The following is a 22,384-nucleotide window of genomic DNA, read 5'->3' on the forward strand; positions in this document are numbered from 1 at the left end:
ATGTACAAAGGTAAGAAATACAACTCATGCAAATACATATGTACAAAGGTAAGAAATACAACATCACTTAATGTTCTCAACATTAAGTTCATACATACTATACAGCAAGACTTCATTTCTTGAGTAGCAGCACAGAAACTTTGTTACAGGAAAGTGTGCCTGTTAGTGTCCATCCCCCTGCTCCCCCATAAGACTAAACTGAACTCAAGACTTCAAAGTCAGTATTTAGCAACTGCTAGGGAAGACTGGGGCTTTTTGCCCCTGTTGCTCAGCATGCTCGAATGCACAGAAGCCTCTCTCGGAAGGAAGAGCTCTTTGAACTAGATACCTTTGTTAAAAATCACAGCATGAAGCCACGTGTCTGATATTACATCACCATTGTTAGATTTCAGAGTTAATTCACAGAGCAGGAAGAAAATGGTCCACACTTGTCAGGGCTAATTGTAGTCCATACCACAAATGGTCCGTGCTTATCAGGACCACTCAGGAAAATACTGCTATTGATTTATATTGTCTACTTGTGAAAGATTTTCTTACCTAGTGATCCCTGTGAGCAGAAACTGTTTTCATTAAAGAATTAAAAAAAAAAAAAAATCAGGTTCACGGAGCACCGTTTTGTCCCTCCTCTAGACTCAGCTGCAGATCAGGCCCCAACAGGGGCAATTTTGGTTAAAATTCCCAACCCCTCAATCCTTGTGTTTTTTAATTTTAGTATTTTCAGTCAAAATCTATTTCCTGATCTGGATTGGTGCTCAGTCTTAAAAACAACTGTGCTGCCATCACCAGTGTAGCAGCAGCGCAGCATAGGAACAGCTTGTTAAAGATCCCTTTATACGTTTTCCTACCAAGGCTATGGGATCACTGAACCATGGCCTTATTTCTACTATGTTTACTGTAAAATAAAGTACAGAGTATAAATTTTGTTTCTGCAAACCTAATGTTCCACAAACTGCACCATTCAGTTGGTCTTCCAACTCATTAAATTGGATACTCCTTTGAACTACCTACTAATTTGAGATTACATATCTATAAAGACTGCAAGGTTAAGCTAATCACTATGAAGTAAAGTACTTAGAAACTGATGTGGAAAGCCATTATCTTGACAAAAGTACATGCAGCTACAGGGTTTTTTAGTTTTTTAAAATCATTTACATGTTCACAAAAAAATCCAGAGTGGCATTAAAAAAAGTGCAGCATGACCATCATATAAGATGCTATAGACAAACAGAAAAATAAGATGTTGAAGTTATGATTAAAAGGGAAACAGCAATAGAAGAAATACTGTAATTATTGAGATCAAATCCTAAGCAGAGTCACTTATTTAAAAGCTTAAACTGAATAGTTATCAAGTGGAAAACTGCCAGTTAGCAGATTATGGATGCTCAGCAGAATTCAAGAGAGGTAAGTTTTTATTCATCTTACCTCTGTTACTGCGCAGTGCTATCCACTCACAGCACTAGACTCTCGAGTCCTGCAGGAGATGTATATGCCTCGGGAAAGAACTTGCGGAAGTGGACAAGGATATCAAAGAAAACACTATTTCGTTTTTTTTTTAACTGCATTTATCTATGCAAATGTCACTTGTCTTAGGAAAAGCAGAATCTGCAAAAAACAAGAGGACCAACTTCTGACAGAGCTGCAGAGGCCACAGTGGGTAAGTAAATGTGACCATGCCAAACGTTAAGCTGCTGCACCAAGCTTCTGACAAATGAACTTTGCCTTTTCATAATCATATCATACCAGATTCTGTCTGCACCAAAAAGCAAGTCTATTTTCTCTTCTACTTAAAATGCAGAAAATGATTTTATAACTCCAAGGAAAAAGAACTTGTTTTTTCTGTGAGTGCCAGGTAGTCAAAGAAGTTTTAGATCAAAGGATCAGTTTCCTTTTTAGAAGACAAATGAATGGGAAGATCCATTAAAAACAACAACAGATTATCCTAGTCTACACAAAGGATCTTTAACAGACCATTAGGGCTTTTTTATTCAAGAAAATATTACAGCTTTTACAGCCTTGCAACAAACTGTCCAGTGATTCAGTATTCTTCACTTTTCTTCTGAGTCCTTAGAGAAGTTGTAAGAAGCCTCAAGAGACCGTTCTTCACCTAATTCTGGTCTGGATCATACTTTGACCTTGCACCTGGTCAAATCCACACCTCCGTTAGCTCACAGTGTAATACTTCCCACTCCCACACTTTCCTCTCTGTTTTTCGTAGTAGTTTCAAGACATGCGTGTATTGAAACTAAAATATTTGTTACTAAGCTTCTTATGATTAACATTAACACCTCTCAAAATGCCTTCAAGCACATGCCAGTTAACCCAGCATGCTATTAAAGTGTAGCAGTCTTCTGAAATCATTTTAACATTTTCCAAAAAAGTATTTCTTCTCTATCTCAAATATAACCTCAATGAAGAAACATGGCATATTTGTTAATTTTGACACTATACAAGCAAGGTATAAAAGGGAAAAAAAGTTGAAGATTAATTTATTCCCCCAAAAGCAAACACTAGAATGGAAGGGTTTTCACTAATACCATTCAATTAAATTTCTGAGGGAAAAAAATATATATTATTCAGTTCATTTTGGAAATTCGCATCCAGAACAATGAAAATAATAATATTAATTGAAGTTTTAGATGGAAGTAATCTCCAAAGCATTTAATCCATTTGCTTATATTCATTCCACACTTATATGTCACAATCCATAATTCACAAATCCAAAGCATGACCTCAAGACTATTTTGCATACCCATCAGAAGTCCATGGGGCTGTAGCATAATCTGCATAATTAATGAATTGTATCAGCTGAATGCCAAGTCAAGTAAAGAGCAGACTGAATATGAGCAGCATACTTACCTGAAACTGAAGTCCAGAAAGCTCAAACGAGTCAGACTTTTAATGAGTCATCTCAACTTAATTATACAGCATCAAGAAACCTTCAGTTAAAAGGTAGCAATTATATGCCTTGTAATACTCTCTATATAAATACATTTACAGTCAAGCACCAAATTTAAATCAAAGGAATATAAGATTGACAGCCAAACACAGCAAATAGCTTCCTGGTGTTAAAATGATAAATACACCATTTGAAACTATGGTAGAAACATTAAAAATCCTAGCTGTATTTGGAAATGTCAGCTCTAACACTTCTGGACACTATGGCACAAAGCCAGCTCTCTTAATCTTTCTGCTGCCCTTGCAAAGCCAGCCAGGAAATTCTATTTTATATGAACTTTGTTCTGAAAAAGACAAGGTCTTTTTGATTCTCTGCTCATTTTTAATGGCTGTAAACTGTAATGGACATATCATCTGTACACTGATGTTCTAATGCCCCACAAATTAGTAACAGGCCAGGGTAGCTATCTGCTGGCCTCCTCACCACAGCCTGCCATTATGCCCCCCAACTGCTCAACTGGGCCATTCTGTTGGCAGTGTCAAAGGTGGCACTAGGCACTTGCATTTTATGGATAGTTTTTCCTGATTCCATAGCCTTCATCTTACATTCCTTGCCCAAAACTAAAGTGGAAACAGTTATAAAAGCTTTTCTGACAAATACAAAACTGAGGTCAGGTGCCATTGTAATATTGAGAAATACAGCTATGCATCCAACATTATCACTTGCAGTTAACATCTCTGTGATAAAAAAGTTCTCCCATGCACTGTAATGTGGCAGACACCGAGCAAGATCAGAGCCTTTAAGAACTCCCGAAGAATTTAGATCATGTTTCTTTACTTAGTGCTTCATTCTGAAAATAACCTCACCCCTTAGAGGCAGCTCATTTAAAATACTATCGTAGTTATTAGCAAATTGTTCATTTTTCATCTTGTTACAGAAATTAATTGCCCACTGAACTCCTTGGTAGAGATATCTGCAATTGGGTTTCCTGTCTGCAATCTGAGTGTTGCGTGTCCTAATTTCATGCCAGAGGATGCCCCTTCTGGGCAAAACAAGCATTTTGGTGGAAGCCTAAGCACAAATAAAGAAGAGAAGTGGCCAACAAGATAGTGGATGAAAAGTTTAAAAAAGCACTCTGTGAGATGTCCCAGACCACTATAATTTATAAAGCTTTTTCAGTATAGTTAGGAAATCAGGTATTTGGGTTGGTGTTCACAGACAAGCACTCCAAAAGATGAGTATTCTCCTTTAAAAGAGGAAGAAGGGGGGAAAATCAGGATTTCTTTTTGCTCAATTTCTAATTTTGATACTTGCATCAAGCAGCTAAGATATGAGTACATACATACCCTAAAAATAGTGAAAATAGAAGCTATTTAAATCTTCTCAACTCCAGTGCAGTTAGCTGTAATAAGCAGATTTCTCATGTCTAATTTTTTCCTCCTGTTTTACTCTTAAAAATGCATTTTCCTATGTATATTTGTACACATTACATATAAAATGTATCTATTCATATTATATATATAAAAAAATTGTATAAGATTGAAAAAATATAAAAGCTCTCAAGATTTAAGTTTTTTCCTTAAAAAGCACAGATCAGCAGAGCCTTAATTTCACTAATAGGTTGTACTGAAACTTCTGTACACACATCCATTCTCTCTGTTTAGACCCCTGTACAAAACTTAGGATAACTTGAATAAAACTCAGGACCTCCTAAGCCTGGTTCCTATCAACAGCTACAGCAGACACACTGATGGGGCAAAGCTGCTCACAGTTTCAAGCCCTTGTGGCGTCACTCAGCAACAACAGAAGCGTGGTCAGTGATATGGTTACTTTTCAACTATTCACGCCAGATTCCAACACTGACTACAATTAAAGACAACACTCCAAGCCTTGCAGGTTTCAGCACATCTGCTCCCAACACGGGCAATTACTCTTATGCAGCCATATATTGGAACAGAAAGCCAAGGTATTTCAGCTTTCTGCAGAGAATTGCCAGATTTGCTGATCATTTTCTGCTAGCCTTTTTGTCCACTCCTGTATGCACCTACTTAGTAAGCCACTTTAATCAAGGCTGTATGAGTATGAGATGAAGCTGTACTTAATCGTTAATTGCAGGTATCCTTTCATCTTGGTTCTGCATATTTTAGCAGCATTCCTACTGGGTAATATTACTATAGCTTTTGGTTTTTAATATACTCTAACTAAAAACTGACTCAGGACCAGATAAGAAAATTGAGTCAGCTTCCTAAATGGAACTGCTGCAGACTAGCTAATCATGAACATAAAGCTCACTATAGTCCACATTCTCCTACAGAGATATTCTTTTGTTAAAAACCCACTGAGAAAAAGCTGAAAGGACAGAGTATTTCAGATACGAAAGATAAAAATCATAAATGCTGTCGATGATGGGAGGCTAATAAAAGTCTAAGGAACATGGCCCGTGAATCTACCAAGACAAGAAACACATTTGATACATTTAGTAGTCAGAAATGCGCTTTCACCACTGTTGCTTTTTCAGCATAAGAGCACAAAGCCACCTCTGAAGGATTCTGCAGCAGGAAAGCCAGGGCACCGTCTCTTTAGAGGTGGAGGAGATTGCACGCTACTCTGGAAAAAGGTGGTTACGGTGTATCTGCACAGCTTTGTATACCAGTATACCAGGAGCCCCATGATGCCTCTTCCCCCAGTAACGCATGCATGCACACCAAGCAGAGGCAGCGCCCAACAGTGAAATCCCCACACGTCACTCTTGCCCTACTGAGTGGATAGCAATATAAAGCTGTAGATTTGCCAAAAGGCTTTGCTAACATGTGTGTTCTTGTTCCATTCAGAAGGTTCACAGGGAAAGTTCGCTGTTGGGGGGGGGGGGGGGGGGGGAAATACACCGATCCTACTGAAAAAGGACACACGTAATCCAGCAAGCTGGGACAAAGGTTTTGGAACTTGCATCACCCTGTTTATTTCTACTGCTTTATACTGAACTTCATCTTTATCAATGAGTAAAACCTAAAGAAGAAAGAACTGTTTCTTCTAAAAGGAGAAGCATTCAGAGCACATCTATAGCTCAAACTGATCATGATATGAAGACAAGCATCAGGAACTACAATGACATGATGTTAGACAGAAGCACAATATTTTGAAATAAAAAGGTAAATGACATTTTAATGGCAGTCAGAGACAGAAAACTGATGTGTGACAGTTTCAAGCAGTCAGTGGTAACTACAAAAAAGGGTAGTTTTTAAATAGCAAACAGTTGTATGCACTGTTTAGCCTGTACTCTAATAATTAAATGTACAACCTGCATGTTTTCTTCCTGAAATAAATTTGATATAAATCATTCATTTAAGGGAAAACTCTCATAGCCTATATTTCTGAAAAGTTAAAAGAAATAAGTCAAAGATAATATAAAATACAAGTATCACATTTTTAAAATGTGAGGAAGCTTATCTATAGGGAATGGTAACCTAAATATTAAATTAAACAACTTTTGCTTTTTATATAGAGCAGATGCAGTCCTAATTTTTTAATTAGAAATAGAAATACCCAGAATTCTGCTGGTTTGAACTGGTAGCAAAATGTAATATTTCAAAGGAAATGTTGTACACCCATCATAAAGCTATTTTAATTCACCACAGTACATAGAGATCAGAAGCCACACCCTGAAGAGCTTACAGAAGAAATATGAAACAATACTTGAATCCAGTAATGACAGAAGCCAAGAATTTTACCTGCTAGGCACCAATGTGCAGTCAATGTCAGGTCTCTTTGTCTTGGGAATGGCATACAGTGGGTATCTATCGCCATGTCGAATCAACACTTGAACTGACACTAGTTTAAAATAATGAGGTGCATGACCTGAGTGAAAAATAATAATAATAATAATAATAATAAATAAAGTGAATGTTACCTAAATCTTTCCGCTGAATACTAATGCTTTAAGAAAAAAAACAGGTATAATAAATTTGATAACTTTGGTGTTGCAATGCGGGGGGGTGGGGTGGAACAAGAGATAACAACTTCTTGTCCCAATGAACATTTCACTTTAATTTGCAAGAGGACTTACACAAGGATCAGGTGCCCAGCACCTTCTCCATAGCACATCCAAAGTCCACCAACCATACAAGAAATTATTCAGTCGGGGTCTCTGCCAACACAATAAGACTCCCTCCACATTTGTATTGCCACTTCCAGGCCCCTACTGTAAAGATATATTTTGCAGCATGCCCAGTTTAGACCTTTTTGATATACTAGTTTCTGATTTATTTTCCATGCACTAGTGGGATACAGTAATGAAGGAATTCATTCAGGCTAACTTGCTGCTGCAGCTGCAACAGGGTAAGGAACATGAAAGTGTCTTCTAGTTGACCACATCTAATGGTCTGGAGTTCTAACATGACTTAGTTCTGTTTTTTTCAGAATTATAAATCAACTGTATTTTAGACATTAATAACAATTTCCAATACGGCTCACTTGTAATAAACATTATTAGTCAAATATTCAATATATCACTCCCACCCTTTCCCATTATGGACTCCAGTTCATTGTTAACTGGCAACAGAACCTTTGCAGTAGACCATTTCCAAAAATTAGGACACCAGTGAGCATATGAAGGGAAGGAAAGAAGAGTGGAGCATTTTGAATGATTCAATAGAATTCAGTGACCAGCTGGCACTGCTGTACCTTGCTCCAAGCACTGAACAACTGACAATGCAGGAAGTAATCATTTCCAAAGTCAGCATGTAGAAACAAGCAACGACTGCACAAAGCTTACCTTCCATGCTGCGCTCGGCAATGGTGGGAATATTACAGTAAACGTGAGCTTCATAAACAGGATCTATTGCAGGGGGCTCAGTCAGCAAATCAGGCATTATTCTCTTCCGGCTTTTAGGATTCAACCCATCTTCCCTGATGGGGTTTACTGGGATTAAGTGCACTGAAAGATACAAAACATGCATGCAATAAGTTAATGTTAGTTACTAACCACAAATCTTAAGGATGGTTGAAGAACTTAAAGGACTAGGAATTATTTTTTTAAGAAAACAATTATATACAAAGACTACAGTTGCTATGAAAGGATGCCACTCTAGAGTATAGATCTTTGTTGTGAATTTTTCATGTTTTTACAGTCAACAAGGCAAGCCCAGAGAGCTCTTCAGCAAAGTCAATGCTTGGCTAACACTGCAGAAATCCATCTGGATATAGAACCACTTTGCCTTGCCTTGCGCACTTTTTGAAGCTGCTTTTTCTGTCAGTCTCTCATGAAGCTCTAAGAGCATGCATGAATAGGAAGAAGGAGGAAGAAAAAACCCACAACTTTCAGATAATTCACAGACAACACACCAACCATAGTCTACCGCCCTGCACTGACTGCCAATGCTGTGACTCTTCAGCATACTACTGCTCAAGTCAGGCAGACAGACACCTCTTGAAAACAGACAGACTTCCTTGTTCTGCTTTAGTCTGATCTTTTCAAGTGATGAACTTCTCCTGCCTTGCTCTAGCTGGAAGCCTGAAGGCCTCAGCTCAGGAGGCTGCACCCATTTGCTGCCCGATCTCAAGAGCGAGCATCACAAGCGCTTACACCAGGAACCGGACTCCAGGCAGTGCTTCACAGATGCCGACTGCCTGTCCACTTGGGCACTTCCTCAGGGAAAATGATAAAATAGTTTGCTTTATGTCTCATTACCTCCTGAGAAATGTGAGGTCCTAAGCACAACAGCACCAGCTCAGCAGCCAGTGGACAGATCCAGAGCATCCTGTCACTCTTGCAAAATTTCATCTTTTTGTGTGCATGTATATTGGTCATTCTTATTTAACCACTTGGATAATTTAATGAAAGGGAACCATTTAGTAGAAAAAGTCACAAATTTTAGCATACAGTAATAACTCGCACCCTTGGGAAATACAGTTTATGAAGAAAGCAAAGCATTTTAATTCTGATTCGTCACCTAACATGTAAGGTATAACCAATAAGACAACAAAAGTAGAAAGTCTAGTTAGATTAGAATGGCAGAGGTGAATGAATGCCAGAAAAACCTCAGATGAAATGTTTCACATGACTGAATACTCTCCTGCATGAGCTCAAAAAGCTTTAAAAAATATAACGCACAGTCATAGTTGTATGTGATCCTCCTCCATAGGGAGGCAAGCAGTCCATTGCCTGCATGTTCACATCTCAACCGGAAGGCCACTAACCCACAACTGCTTCAAATGGGCACTCAGAAACGTGGGGCATGTGGACTAAGCCATAACGGGCCCAACTGTCCCTCATCATTTTTGTTTAAAAACTGACATTGAACTATCAAACAGGACATCAGCCAATGCCAGTCAGTCCTCTTCAATCCTTGGAGACAGCTATTGCAAAAATGAAAATGACCCAAAAATCATGCGAATCTGGAGGGAAGAAGGGGGGAAGAGGAAAGACAAAAGGAGACAGACTGAAGGAGAAAGATGAAAGAAAAAAAGCTAGAGATGGAAAGAAAAAGTAACACAAGATACTCACAACTATCACACCTGTGTTGAAAGGTAGGCAAAACCACTCTATACAACAACATCACAGAAAACGTTAATGGGACAGAATTCATTAGGGTAAGATTGCTTCTCCTTGCTCCCAATTATTTTCTTAAATTGGTAGAACTCAGACATCTACTTTTAACTGGTAATTGGTGATACCATTTGAACCTCCCACAACAGTGATACCAACAACAGAGCATAGTTAAGACCGTGTTACTATGAATCTTTGAGAAAACAGAGTAATGGAGATTGAAGGGGCTAGACTGCCCATCACTTTTCTCACTAATTCCCCTCCTTCGGCTACCTTGCCAGCCTCAAATAGACTGGCTATTTAAAGAAAATGCACACGAATGTTAGTATTATTATTGAAATGCAACTGAAGCTATCATGAAAAAAAATTTAATTAGAAAAAAATGTAGTCAACACTCACACATAGCAGGGAAATTAACAGAAATACCATTACCAGTCATCAGACATACAAAAGCATGCTTCCACGATACCTGAATTTAAGGTCAGAGTTGTACCGACAATGGCTCTTTAGCTTGTCTTGATATGAAAGCGCTAGTTAATTTACAAGCCTTACAAGACGACACTTGTAATAATGAATGTTCACAATTCTTCTCCTGTCAGTATTTTCTGGAACTTGAACACTAGCTGATTGAGAGGGAAAATGAGAGGGAAAACCGTTCATATTGTTCCCACTATTGGTGTTCTATGGCAAAACTAACACAACATAAAATAAAATATGGCAGAGGCAGAGAAAACAAATTTCAAAACAGAGTTCTGATTCTTCTGGGCCAGTTCCGCAGTCGCACCTTGACTCCCGGTCCTGATTTTAGAGGCAAATTTGTTCTGGAGTAGAGTTGTGCGCACAAAGAACAATGACGACAGCAAACTGAAGGGAAACACACGGAAAGATTTTAAAAGCTCACAGTCATTAATGTAACACAGACTCTTCATTCTTCTAGTACAATACACAGTTTTTAACATTTGTATGGTTTCTCTTCGCCTGCCAAAACCAGAATTCAAGTATTTTCCATACCCTTGCTAGAACTGTTGACATGGCAAATACCCAGAGAGCAATGGCTTCAAGCCTTTCCTCAAGATATTTCAGATTTTGCATACAATTACCCATAGGACTGTGCTTGATGAGAACATGAAACTGCAGTTTTGAGTTTAGCCATTTAGACTGCAGGGCTCAGCTGCCATTCCCACGCTGATTTACTTATCAGACTCGTTCTTCAGCTCCTCCCATGCTAAGACTACGGTACGTTGTGAGACAGTGCCAACAACTGATGGAGAAACTCTATTCAATAACAGCGAATCTGGGGAACATTTATTAGAGGCTGATGACTCTGGCCTGGAGGGGACTTGCAGAGAATTTGTATTTGGGACATAAATCCCAAAGAATGTGTTATGTTAGTAACTACTGGCCTCTATGAATAAACAAAATTACGAGAAAGTAGTTGCCATGTCTAATAAAAGAGCAAAAACAGGAGATTACGGCAGCTTTATTATATTGGTCAAGTTTCCTAACCAGAAATGTGTTCAGAGTAACTACTACTAGCTTTTTGTTAAAATTTTTCTCTAGAGCACCCCACAACATTTTTGCTAACTTAATCTCACAAAAATGTACCAAGTCAGCTGAACACATCCGATTTTTGCACTAAAACTATTAAGTACAGTAGTCAACAGATGCACACAATAGCTTATTAAGATCAAGTACCTAGGATTCATGGGGCCAAATATTTTACCTAGAGATAGCAAGTCTCATTTCTAAACAAATCAGTTGAAGAAATAGTTTAACACAGCCAGACAAATTTAAGAACAAGGAAAACCACTAAATCTTAAAAAGAAGTATCTACTCCTTTTAAATTATTAAAAGTAAAATTGCATATTAAAAATGGTATCTACAGAATTATCAGATGACATGTTTAAATTTCACAAAAGCCACTGACAAAAAACCCTTAAAGGAGACTCTTCAGACAAGGCAGCTTTGGGTGCAAAATAAGACTCTCCCACGAACTGAAAATGGAGTCTGAGAAAGATTAGGAATAACAATACTTCACACCATGAATAAAAGTAATTGGTAACGGACTGTCCTAAATTTTAAGTAATGCTGCTAATTAACTACTTAGTAATAGCTGGTAAATATTACCTATACTGTTTAGTGAATAAGCTTTGATTATACTAGGGAGGAAGAAAGGGCACAGGAGCTCCCCACTAAACAGCTACCGCCCTGTCTGCTTCCAAGTGTCTCAGATAAGGACTGGGCTAAAGGAGCTTCTGACTGTGAACCTCCCAAGGGCATAAACATGTTGACTGGATTTCCAAAGATATTTGACTTATGTGGTACAAACTGTTAATAGGTGAGTAAAGAAAATTATCAGCAAGGTCAAAGAACTCCAGTCACCTAAACAGGCACAGCCACAACAGGTAGCATTTACTTTGAACATACGTGAAATAACACATATTGGAAGAAATCAGCCAAACTATGCAAACACCCAGGTCTTTAATACAGCTGTATGTATTAAGAAATAAAAGTATGATTTGGACACCAGTCTAGGCAGTTCAGTGAAAATCTCTACTAAATACATACATACACATCAAAATAGCAAGTATTTCAGAAGAGGGGAAAACACGAGCCCAAGGAGGTATGACTTCCAGTAGGAAAGCTGTGGTCTGTTTGCTCAACCTCACCAGCACGGTGACCCCAAAAAGCCCATGCAGGACAGCTGCTCCTCTTCCTCTCACGTCACAGCTCCTCACGGCTGGCCACGATGAGGACCCATGGAGTCCTGCCCCTCTCAGTGCTTCCTCTTGTCCCAAATAACGACACATGTATTTTCCATAGGGACAGCTGAAGTCTCAGTTGTCTCCCTCAGTTATTTACAGCTTCTCATTTTCTGCCATTCCCTGGATGTTGTTAGTGCCTCACCTCTTCATAACGTCTTCTCCTTCCTCCCTCCGTTTCCCCCCATACTTGAGCTCTGCACTCCCCAGTTGCCTTCACTTATCCCGTTTCCCAGCTGCCTCGGCCCGCTGGGCACACCTCATCCTCTCCAGCTCCCTACTGCGTAGCAGGCTCCGTTCGTTCCTCCATTCAGGTACCTCCTACGCCACAAGGAGCAGCTATTCAAAGCTCTGAAAACCATCCATTTTCCCTGTATCCCAGTATCTCATTAGTGAAAGTCCTCCTCCGCGCTATCAATCCCACCTCTGCCTCCCCAAGCGGGGTTTTTGGTCCCTGCGTGACCACAAGTAAAACCAGGCTGACATAGCTCAGAGCAGGAAAGAAAAGTCACTTGTACAGAGTTGAAATCCATCTTTTTTTCCTAACTCCGTGCTGCTTTCAGCTGTAAATCACTGTAAGATTAGAATTCTATTATGTAATTTTTACACAGCTTTTTATAGCTTAACATTATTTTATATGAACTGGTCTATTAGTTCACTGCAACATGCCCTGCACAAAACAGAAGTCTGCCAGTGAACATACGGTCATACTCAAATCTTTGATTAAGAGTGTTTTTGAGAAAGATCTTCACATTGCTGACTTTCAAAGCTCACTTTTTATTATGCCAGGAATAAAACAACGTAAAACAAATGTAACAGATGATTTTGATCTATGTGTATTTCCCACAGTCAGGGCAGTTAATAAAATATCTGAAACTTATTTGGTGATATTTCTGGAAACTTTGCCAACACTGAAACTACAAAGAATACAAACGTATTATTATAGAGGTAGTTTGATGACAAAGAGGGAGAGAAAACATTTTCTTTCCCAATATTCATACGCTTATTTTTAAAACTAAAGAAGCTACACACAAACTACTTTGAGACATCAATTTTAAAAAATGTTATCAAGGACAAAAATACAAGGCTTACAGAAACATTACAACGAAAGAGACCTCAAAGCAGCTCTGAGCGGTGTCCCACCGCACCAGAAAAAATTGAGGCATGAAATAAACTGAGCAGGCAGGCTGCTCCGGCCACACGCAACGCCGGCGCGCAGCCGCCCTCCCCGAGCCCGCAGCGCCCGGCACCACCGCAGCCGCCAAGCGCCGCGGCAGTCATTCCCGCAGGGGGGGGTTCGTCTCTGAGTTCAAATACACTTTGGTTAAGTTGACAAAATTAGAACAAGAAGTCTAAACTCAGACACTAACTTAATGGAGGTAGAAAATTTTACCCTAAGTTTGCCTTTAATGTTCACTTTCTTTCAAATTGTTAGCGGTGTACAGTGTAATCAAACAAAAAACCTGCAGCCATTTTTTGTTTTACATCAAAGCAACTGCCCTACAGAACCCGAAGGCAAAATTTTAAATGAAGTTATAACTTTGGCTGAGAAATTTACTAGTAAGTATAAACAGTGGTCTCTGAAAAGTTATTACAGATGGTTTTGTTTTCCGTGTACATTAAATGTGACCTATTTTAAGAGGATACAGCTAATTTGTCAGTTTTTTCCCTTTACCACAGTTCCCAAATGCTAGAAAATGTACCGAAAAAGACAAAAACTAGAAAAGTAGTTTCTAAGTGAGAGAGAGAGAGATTCGCTCAGAAGTGCTTTCATTATACTGACTGTAGCAATTACTAAATACAAGAAGAATGTCAAGTTCATCATATCAGCTCTTACACTCAAGAGTAAGCAGGGAGCCAGCCCAGTCTGCATTAGGGCTACAAAAGCCCAACACAAAATGGACAGGAATTCAGTATAGCAGAAAAACAAACATACGACAAAGCGCAAGTTCATGGAGAAGAAACATGAAATTAAATGCTAAATCAGTCCATTACCAATTCTTCTCCCTCCCGCAATCCTAGCTTCAGTTTGAAAAACACAAAGATATTGTCACTGTTTACATAAAAGACAGACTTATCCATGAAAAAAAATCATTTTAGCATTTACCTAAAAGCAGAAAGACAGGCAATAAAATGATTTTCCATTTCAGTTCTCCCTTGTAACTCCAACCAGCCTGAGACGCAGCAACCCCAGTAGCCATGTTAGCCTCAATTTTCCCTTGACTAAATGCAGACCTCAAGTTTTCATCATTTATAAAACAGAAGGTTCTTTCAGCTCCAAGCAAACATACTATTTAAAACAGTCACATGGAAACGAAGCCACACAGCAGAAATGCAGGAACACCCTAATGTAGGTAACCATATGCTAATATGCTATTAAAAAAAAAAAAACCCCACACACATAAATGCGCATGTCAGAGAACACAAAAAGTTATTTATTCCTCTTCCACCTTTTTTTCCCCCCCTCCTTCTTTTTTGCTCCTAATAGGGCACTAACAAGGTTGCCTAGCACAGAGGAGAAAAGTCAGGCTTCAAATTCTGCTGATGAATGTAGACTTCCCTTCTGGTTTTTTTCTCTCTCTCTCTCTCTCTGAAAAACTGGAAGATAGAAAAGGAAAAGTAGATGAAGAGGGTGTAAAGAATAATCAGAAAAGGGAGGAGTGCTTCAAAACAACAGATGGAAGAAAAACAGGTGAAGATATATATAGAAACAAAAACAATTTTGGGGAAAAAATATTAATAAAAAAGGGGAAGTACCTGTGGGCTGCAGAGCACACAGGACAAGCCAGCAGGCAGAAGGCTGTCGGTTTTAGAGCGAGGCGCAGCGGGAACGGCACGGCAGGAGCTCTGACATTCAGCCGCACCGGGTTTGATCCCTGCCATCCTGTGTTCACGCCTGAGGAGCACGTCCCTAGGGTCACTTTTAGAGCTGCTTCCAACTACAAACACATATTTGAACATCAATGGAGCTCAAATATCTCTGTGTGACACACAATCCACCCTTCTCATTTTATTCCTTCTTACAGCTGAACACAGGCTTTGCAAGTTTAACGGTACGAGCTCTATTAACAGCGACTGCCTTTATCCATAATGCACAACTGCACAGCTACTAACGAGCTCCGTGTGAATGCTGAGGATAATCACACGGACAGAAAAGGCTTATTAGCCCCACACTGGTAAAACAATCAAGTACCATTAAGAAAAACAAGCATAAAAAGCTTAAAAAAGGCTTTGTAAAGCCTCTGAATGCATGGCCTAGAAGCAGAAATAAAAAATACATATATAGTCCACATTGAACTTCTGAAGAAGTGACAGTCCTCGGTATCTCTGGAGCCTCTATTCCTTCCCAGCCACCCATATCTGAATGTACTTCTTCCGCCACCTCTCTGCTTCCTGGAGCATCTGCCCTTCCATTTTCTCCTCCTCTTCTACCGCGTTTTCTGCCCACTGGGGAGGAAGCGCAGCTGGGAGGCCCTGGAGCACAGATGTTTTCTCTGCAGAAAGCTCCCTGGGAGACTGCTGCCCTTTCTGCCATACCATGGGCTCCAAGCTTCAAGGCTTTCTTCCCGCAGGGCTGCTAACTTCTCTCTGCGCCCCTCCAAAGACAAGGAGTGAAAAGAGCTACAGGGGAAGGGGACAACAGAAAGAACAGCATGGAGAAAGAAATCCAAATTTAACCTAGAATGGCAACAACAGAAAGCCCCCCTTTGACAAATCCCTGACAAGCCAAAGGAGGTTGCTAGGAGTGTAATTTCTCCACAATACTTCATCCCAGCAGTGGTAAGTATGTGTCTCAAGGTCACATACATGCAGCTTCCAGACTGCAACTGTAGCTGGGCAACAGAGGTAAGCACTTCCCTTCTTACACATTTAAAAATGCTTTCAAAATAGAGGCATGAAAGGGGGTGACCCGAAGCAGAAATTCATCAACCTTGTCACAGAAGCGGGCAGGAGTTTCCAGCCTCATGGCACCCATGGAGGAGTGGGATGGGAGCAACACCAAGCAGAGACAGCAGATCCCTTGCCCTGAGCGTCCGAGCACTCAAAAAGAGTCGACACTAGCAGTGAGCGAATTCTGGACTGAGGTGCGCCAAGACATATACCCACTTGAAATATTTTCACTTTCTGGATTGTCACTGCTGTTTTTTCTCCCATATGAGAGATCACAGTAGCTTAGGCAATTTTCCTGGAGTCTGCTGACTTACAGCACAATCCTATTGCCAGCATCCTATGTTTTGAGTTCAAGAAGAGACTGTATTACAAAAATTTATGCAAAGTATTTAAAAGTGTAGTGACCAAGCAGCAGAAACCATTGAATAAACATTCCTGTCAAACCAGTACTTCTAATCAAAAGTGCTGAAATACACATGCTATGGCAGCCTTGAATACATACGTTTCATACCGCAGAACCCACAGATTTCTGCAGTAGCCTTCACCACGGTACACTTTGACACCAGCAGTTAAAGTCCACTCGAATAGCTCTATTGATCCTATCAGGTATATGTATACATCTCCTTTCCAACAGCAAAAAAATCAATTACTTCTGAAGGCAATGAGGAACGCTCCAGCAGACCTGTGGAAGGGAACATCATATTCTGAACTCTTAAATATAAACATAAACCTGCCAAGAGAAATGGATGAAATCCACAAACTTCTCTCCTCCCCAAACGCGCACACACACCTCAAGGCATTGACTCTTGTAAAGCGAATTTCTGCATTGACTCTTGTAAAGCGAATTTCTGCATTATCTGGGTCAATATTAGAACACACAGGTTTTCAAATTCTGCTAAGTTGTTTACTGCTATGTTCTTATTTCTTATGTCCATTAGAAATATGAAATCTAAGTAAATGCTACTTTTAGCATAGGTTTTCTATTTTTTCCCCCCAGTTCTTTAAGTTTTCATTAAATTTTTACAACTAGTCTCTGCTACAGAGCAATTTTCCCCCTAGAAGTCTGAGGCATTTTTAACTACATAAGTAAATAAAAACGCTGTTTCTCTGTTTAAAGCGTACGAAAACTAGTTTTAGGAAGCAGCCTGCCCATCACACGGATACTGACAGAAAATGGGACCTTGGCAGGGATAGAAGGATGCTGATGTGCCTTAACTAACCTGGTAGAAGTTGGATCCGGTTAAGCTGAAAGGAGAGTGAGTTCTAAAGTGTTCATTTTCTTTAATTTAGGCATTTTTTAAAAACAATTCATTTATACTAGGCTACGAGAGACAAAACTAATGACTTGACAATGGTCTCCCACCATGCACGAGCTCAAGTATGAACCAAGCTAAATTTCAGTTGAACAAAGTGTCATGCTAGAGAAGACTTCTCACGGAGGGGAAGACATATCGAGGATTTCTATTCACATGCTTCGCAGTGCTACAAGCATAGCCCTGTTACAGCAGATGTACACACATGCCCCAGTATGAGTTTTCACAACACAGTCCTTCCTCCTCCCCTGTAACAGATATGATTAAGAAGCGCTTACAAGTTGCAGCTACAATTTTACTAATCAATATTGACATAATTGTGTTGCATGGAATGTAACTTTAAAAGCTTATTCTTCAGTTTAACTTTAGACCAAGAGTTTTCAGCCTTCTTGATTTTCAGATCCCTAAAGTTTTCCACTAGAGATGCAAATCTCTATATGGGAAATTCAGAACTACTGCAAACTGTTTTCTTAGCTGTTTTTCCACAGACTTAGAAATAGTCCAAATCTTCTACAACTTCCAGCAGTGGATCAAGGTCTACCGGTCTGGCTATTTTCTGGGTCACAAGTTGGAAAGTTCTCTAGAGCTTTCCCTCATCTCAGGACAACTGCTAAGATCCCATGGAGCCATAGCTGACAGGTATTGACTCAAGGCCACCTTCTTTTCCAGACTTTGGAGCAGGGGGAAGGCCACAGGTTGCCTTGTCCATGTGTCCATGTTCAAAAATAAATAAATAAAACAAGCCAACCACACGTGACCTCCATGCATGGTAGCTCTATCAACCACACCCAACTCACACCAGGATTTTTGAGAACAAGTTTCCTATTTCCAGCTGCATTATCTGTATACTTTGCTGATTTTTTTTACAGGGTCCCAACCTGGCTTACACAAGGAAAATGAATATGCTAAGAAAATCATTCCTGCACCACAGTATAAGGAAGGCCTAGAAGTGTCATGTTTTGGGGATCAAATTCAATCAGACTTGTTAAATTATACAATGGGTGCTTGTATTTGTTCAGTCCAGATGTGGTTTTGAAATGGCTTTATAGTTTGGGTGTTTTTTCCAATCACTTTTCAATTGACAATTCAGAAGGGCATATGGAATTACTTAAATAACTTCCAGGATCTTCAGCTTGACAGAAATAAAACAGCAGTGCTGACTGTAAGTGCTAACCTTTTCAAATTCTAGAGAGGACAGTCATTTTCCACTTCTGCTACCAAAATGGAAAGTAATTCAGCATATTTTATTCTACTTGTCTATTACACTGCAAACGACAGTGTTCAACAAGCAAAGGATTTATATTTCCATTAATTAAATACACTCTCTTTAAAAAAAGAAAACAAAATCCTCAAAGATATATACATAATAAAGCTTTTCCTTAAATGCTTTCCTTTAATTACCTCACTGCTTGGCTCTCCAGTCAACATGAAAGGGTCTGGATCCCCTACCTAGACAGCTAGACAGATTTCCTGCTCTTTGAAGGCATCACTGAAATCAGGTATTGCCTGTGATCCAGGTTAGTCAGTGACAAGATGCAATAAATAAATAAATAAATAAAATAAAAATACCCACCACTATTTATGGTAACAGTTGCTAGTCCCTTGCCTACCACCAGCTTGTTTGGGATTCACAAATGAGAAGTGTTACATAAACTGCAACATGATGCTATAAATTAAGTCATTCCTATCAATCTATCTGTATAGCTGCCACCTCTCATTGGGCTGTGAAAAGCACTACGATTATACCAAATCCATGCCCTAAAGGCTACCAAATAGGGCTTGGGATGCAACAACAAAATAATTTTTATGGACCAAAAGCATTATTTTATAAATATCGTAGATCCAGCCATTGCTGCTTATCTAACAAAATTCATGGGCACTACAACAAGATTTTAAAGCAGTGGTTGCTCTTGTTCCGCTATCTAGCGATGTGTTGCCAATGCTTTCTGTGCTTGACAGTTCCGGGGGCTCTCTGCTCTTGAAATGTGCATGTTCCCCCTATGCCTGTTCTTTAAGGAAATCACATTTCAAGAGCAGAGAGCCCCTGCCATTGAGCTCTCACTCCTTAAACAGATGTGGGCAGGAAGTGGGCAGAATTGTTTCCTATCGGCCTGGATAAAATGCTTTTTTCTTCGAAAGACCAAATGATAGGAGCTGCTAGTCACCTAGAGCTTTGAAGCTGAAGCGGTGCGTTTGCTTCTCTCCCTGAGGGACCGCCTTGGAGAACATGCCAAAAACCTCAGAATGGCTTTTCAGACTCTAGAGTCAACTTGCATGACAGTGCAAAGTAGGAACACCCAGCTAGTAAAACAGAAAACACAAAGTACCTAGGTAAAACAAAGAAATGAAAGGACTTACAAGCACACCTTTGCCCTGCCCATTATGGTTTTAGATGTTTCTCCCTTGGTTTCAGGATAGTAAGCCACTCGTTTCTGGGCTGCACAAACTGTACATCAGCGCACTAGCAGAAGGATCTTCCTGACACCTCTCCAGTGAGCTGCTTGCTGCATTTCTCAGCAGTATTCCTGTTTCTGCACACCCGGGTCAGGTATGGTTATCTCCCTTTCTCCCAGGGGGTCGCACCCCACAGCCAGAATAAAACACAGTGTCCACGGTTCAGCCATGCAAAGGCACAAGACAAATTAATGTATTAAACAGCTAACGCCATCAGTCAAGTTCAGTCCACAGACACCTGGCACTTCCCTACATCAGTGTCCTTCTATAAAAAACTTTACAAATGCAAATCAATAATTTAATTTCTGCATTAAATTAGCACTTTTTCATATCTAATCTCAACTCTCACGTCCAACAACTGACCTGCTCAAGAAAGCGCTCTCAGCACCATAGGCCAGTACATTTCCTACCTGGCGCTGGCATGCCCCACTCCCTGCTGGTCCCAGTAGACACCAGGGTACAGAAAGCCACCACAGGCTTGCCAGTAGCAAACCCCAATACAAGGTATTTAATGCAGTGGCGCCCGAGAGATTTTTTTGCTGGTGAAGTCTGCAACGAGGGGCACAGCTGCTGGAGCTCAAAGCTTCAGAACAGTGTTCTCTGCCACAGAGTTACTGATGTCTTTGGGATACTTGCAGGAAACCAGCTTAGAGGAAGGTGATGGTTCATATTTCTTCTGTTCATCCAGCAATAACTTGCACAGTCGGTAAGCCTAAAATTGCACTATGTACCTAGGGCTTCTCTTTTAATCCCAACATCTCCCCCCTCCCAAAATAAATAAATAAATAAATAAAATAAAATCAAACAGAGATCACTTCCCCTTACCAAGGCCCCATATTTCACTGCAGCAACTCTATACAAGCCTCAGTCTTTCAAATACAAGTGCTTAGACCCCCCGCCTCATTAACAAACCAACCACAATGCCCGCCAGCATATGCGAGCACTGCTTTTCCCTCGGTGAGAGAGCTTTAAAAATGTAAAGGGAAGTAACTTCAGGAACAGAGACTACTTTTTTAAAAAGAGTAATCAAAAATTACCTGCTGGCATTCAAAGCATCCAAATCCACAAAATCAGTATAGAAGCAGCTTAGAAGCGTTATTAGTCACAGCAGATATGCAAGGCCCACAAGACAGGGTAAGTTTTTCAGAAATCTGCATGGCCAGATGACAAGATACTTTGGATGGAGTAAGCCACTGTGTCATTTCAAAAGTGAAAGCCCAGCAAAAGCACGAATAAAAGACACAAAATTGCCTGGCAGGTAAGTCTCAGGAGGAAAATTAAGAGGATCAAGAAGAAACACGAACAACTATCTGAAGAATATTACATACAACTGAAATGGATACACACAGGAGAACTAACCCATCCACAAAACGGCTGGGCTTTCAGCTCATGGTGCAGAAGCACAGTGGGGATTAAGGCAGGCACAAAGCAAAACTCAGAAAGACAAACCCACTGCTCTATCTAAAATGTAAGTAGCCCATGCCTTCCTGAAGACAGCACACGGCCCGTAAGCTGTGAGGCAGGGGATCCTGTCATACCCTTTGATGTTAAGATAGTTTTCCCTGCTCTTTCCAAGTGAACCAATGTGTCTGCACTCTAACCCAAGGGGGAAGAGGTATTTGGGTCAGAACATGCCTTTAATGAAGATGCAGAACACAAATCTCAAACAAAAGTGCAGTGAGCGATCACTGCACGAGCAATCAGTTTGCAGTTAACGGATAGCATTGTCCTAAAAGCTCTGAGGAAAACAAGAGGGATAAAGCTAATGCATCCTGAATTGATTGCAAACACCTATAAAACTGATCTAACACCAGGGTGGCCAGCAAAAGACTAACAAAGGGCTTGTACTAAAAGCAGCAGGTAAGAAGGCTGTCACTACCTCCTTAGCTTAAGGCATCCAGTTTTTGTTTTGATCGCATCATCTCTGTAAAACATGGAATAAATGAAGACACACAGGAAGGCAGCGCACAGCAAGGAGACAAGCAGCTGAGAAACTACATGTGGAAAAGAAAAAAAAAAAAAAAACCCTCAGGGATGAGAATTGCTTCCACAGCCCAGGCAGCCAGAACGGAAAAGCTCGCAGCAGGAGAAGAGGATGAGAGTGGCAGAATCGAAAGCAGGTGATCTCTGCCTTTGCTGCCTAGCCCCCAGGCTCTCAAAAAGAGCCGAGCAGCCCAAAGCAGGACAGTCCTCGACAGATGGTGGCTGTGGGCACTGTTTCTACACAGCTGCAACTAGAAACATCTATCTTGAAAATCCAGGCAAGAGCTGGAATGCAAACTCTGCCTAAGGGGCCACGCTCTTAGGAGAAGCGAGGGATCATAAAACGCAGACCTCACCTTCCTGAACTAACCCTGAATCACCAAACTGAATTTAACATTTATAAAAGATATAACAGCATATTAGAAACCAAACTATCCTTCATGTTACCTGTAAGCAATTTCAGAATAAATAAAATAATGGTTGTTAAAAACACAGCTTAGGTCAGTATACAACAAGCCTACAGAAAAATCCTACGAACACC

At 40.1% G+C, this 22,384-nt stretch overlaps 1 protein-coding gene across 8 annotated transcripts in view; it reads right to left on the minus strand.

Moving 5' to 3' along the window:
• The window catches only part of PXYLP1 (2-phosphoxylose phosphatase 1), a 60,735-nt gene that overhangs the window by 9,511 nt on the left and 28,840 nt on the right, over positions 1-22,384 (minus strand). For 4 of the 8 annotated variants that reach the window (XM_026109678.2, XM_064516932.1, XM_064516933.1 and 1 more), the window contains exons 3-4: positions 7,668-7,829; positions 6,625-6,751 (exon numbers count right to left, since the gene is read on the minus strand). In XM_026109678.2, the coding sequence (XP_025965463.1) occupies positions 6,625-6,751; positions 7,668-7,829 (289 nt within the window). Of the gene's footprint in view, positions 1-6,624; positions 6,752-7,667; positions 7,830-9,909; positions 10,047-14,309; positions 14,506-14,959; positions 15,109-16,595; positions 16,776-22,384 lie in introns of those variants that run through there. The other 4 variants (XM_026109680.2, XM_026109682.2, XM_026109677.2 and 1 more) reach the window with 4 other exon arrangements.

Source organism: Dromaius novaehollandiae, chromosome 9 (genome assembly GCF_036370855.1).
Source record: "Dromaius novaehollandiae isolate bDroNov1 chromosome 9, bDroNov1.hap1, whole genome shotgun sequence".
Classification (NCBI taxonomy): Eukaryota; Metazoa; Chordata; class Aves; order Casuariiformes; family Dromaiidae; genus Dromaius; species Dromaius novaehollandiae.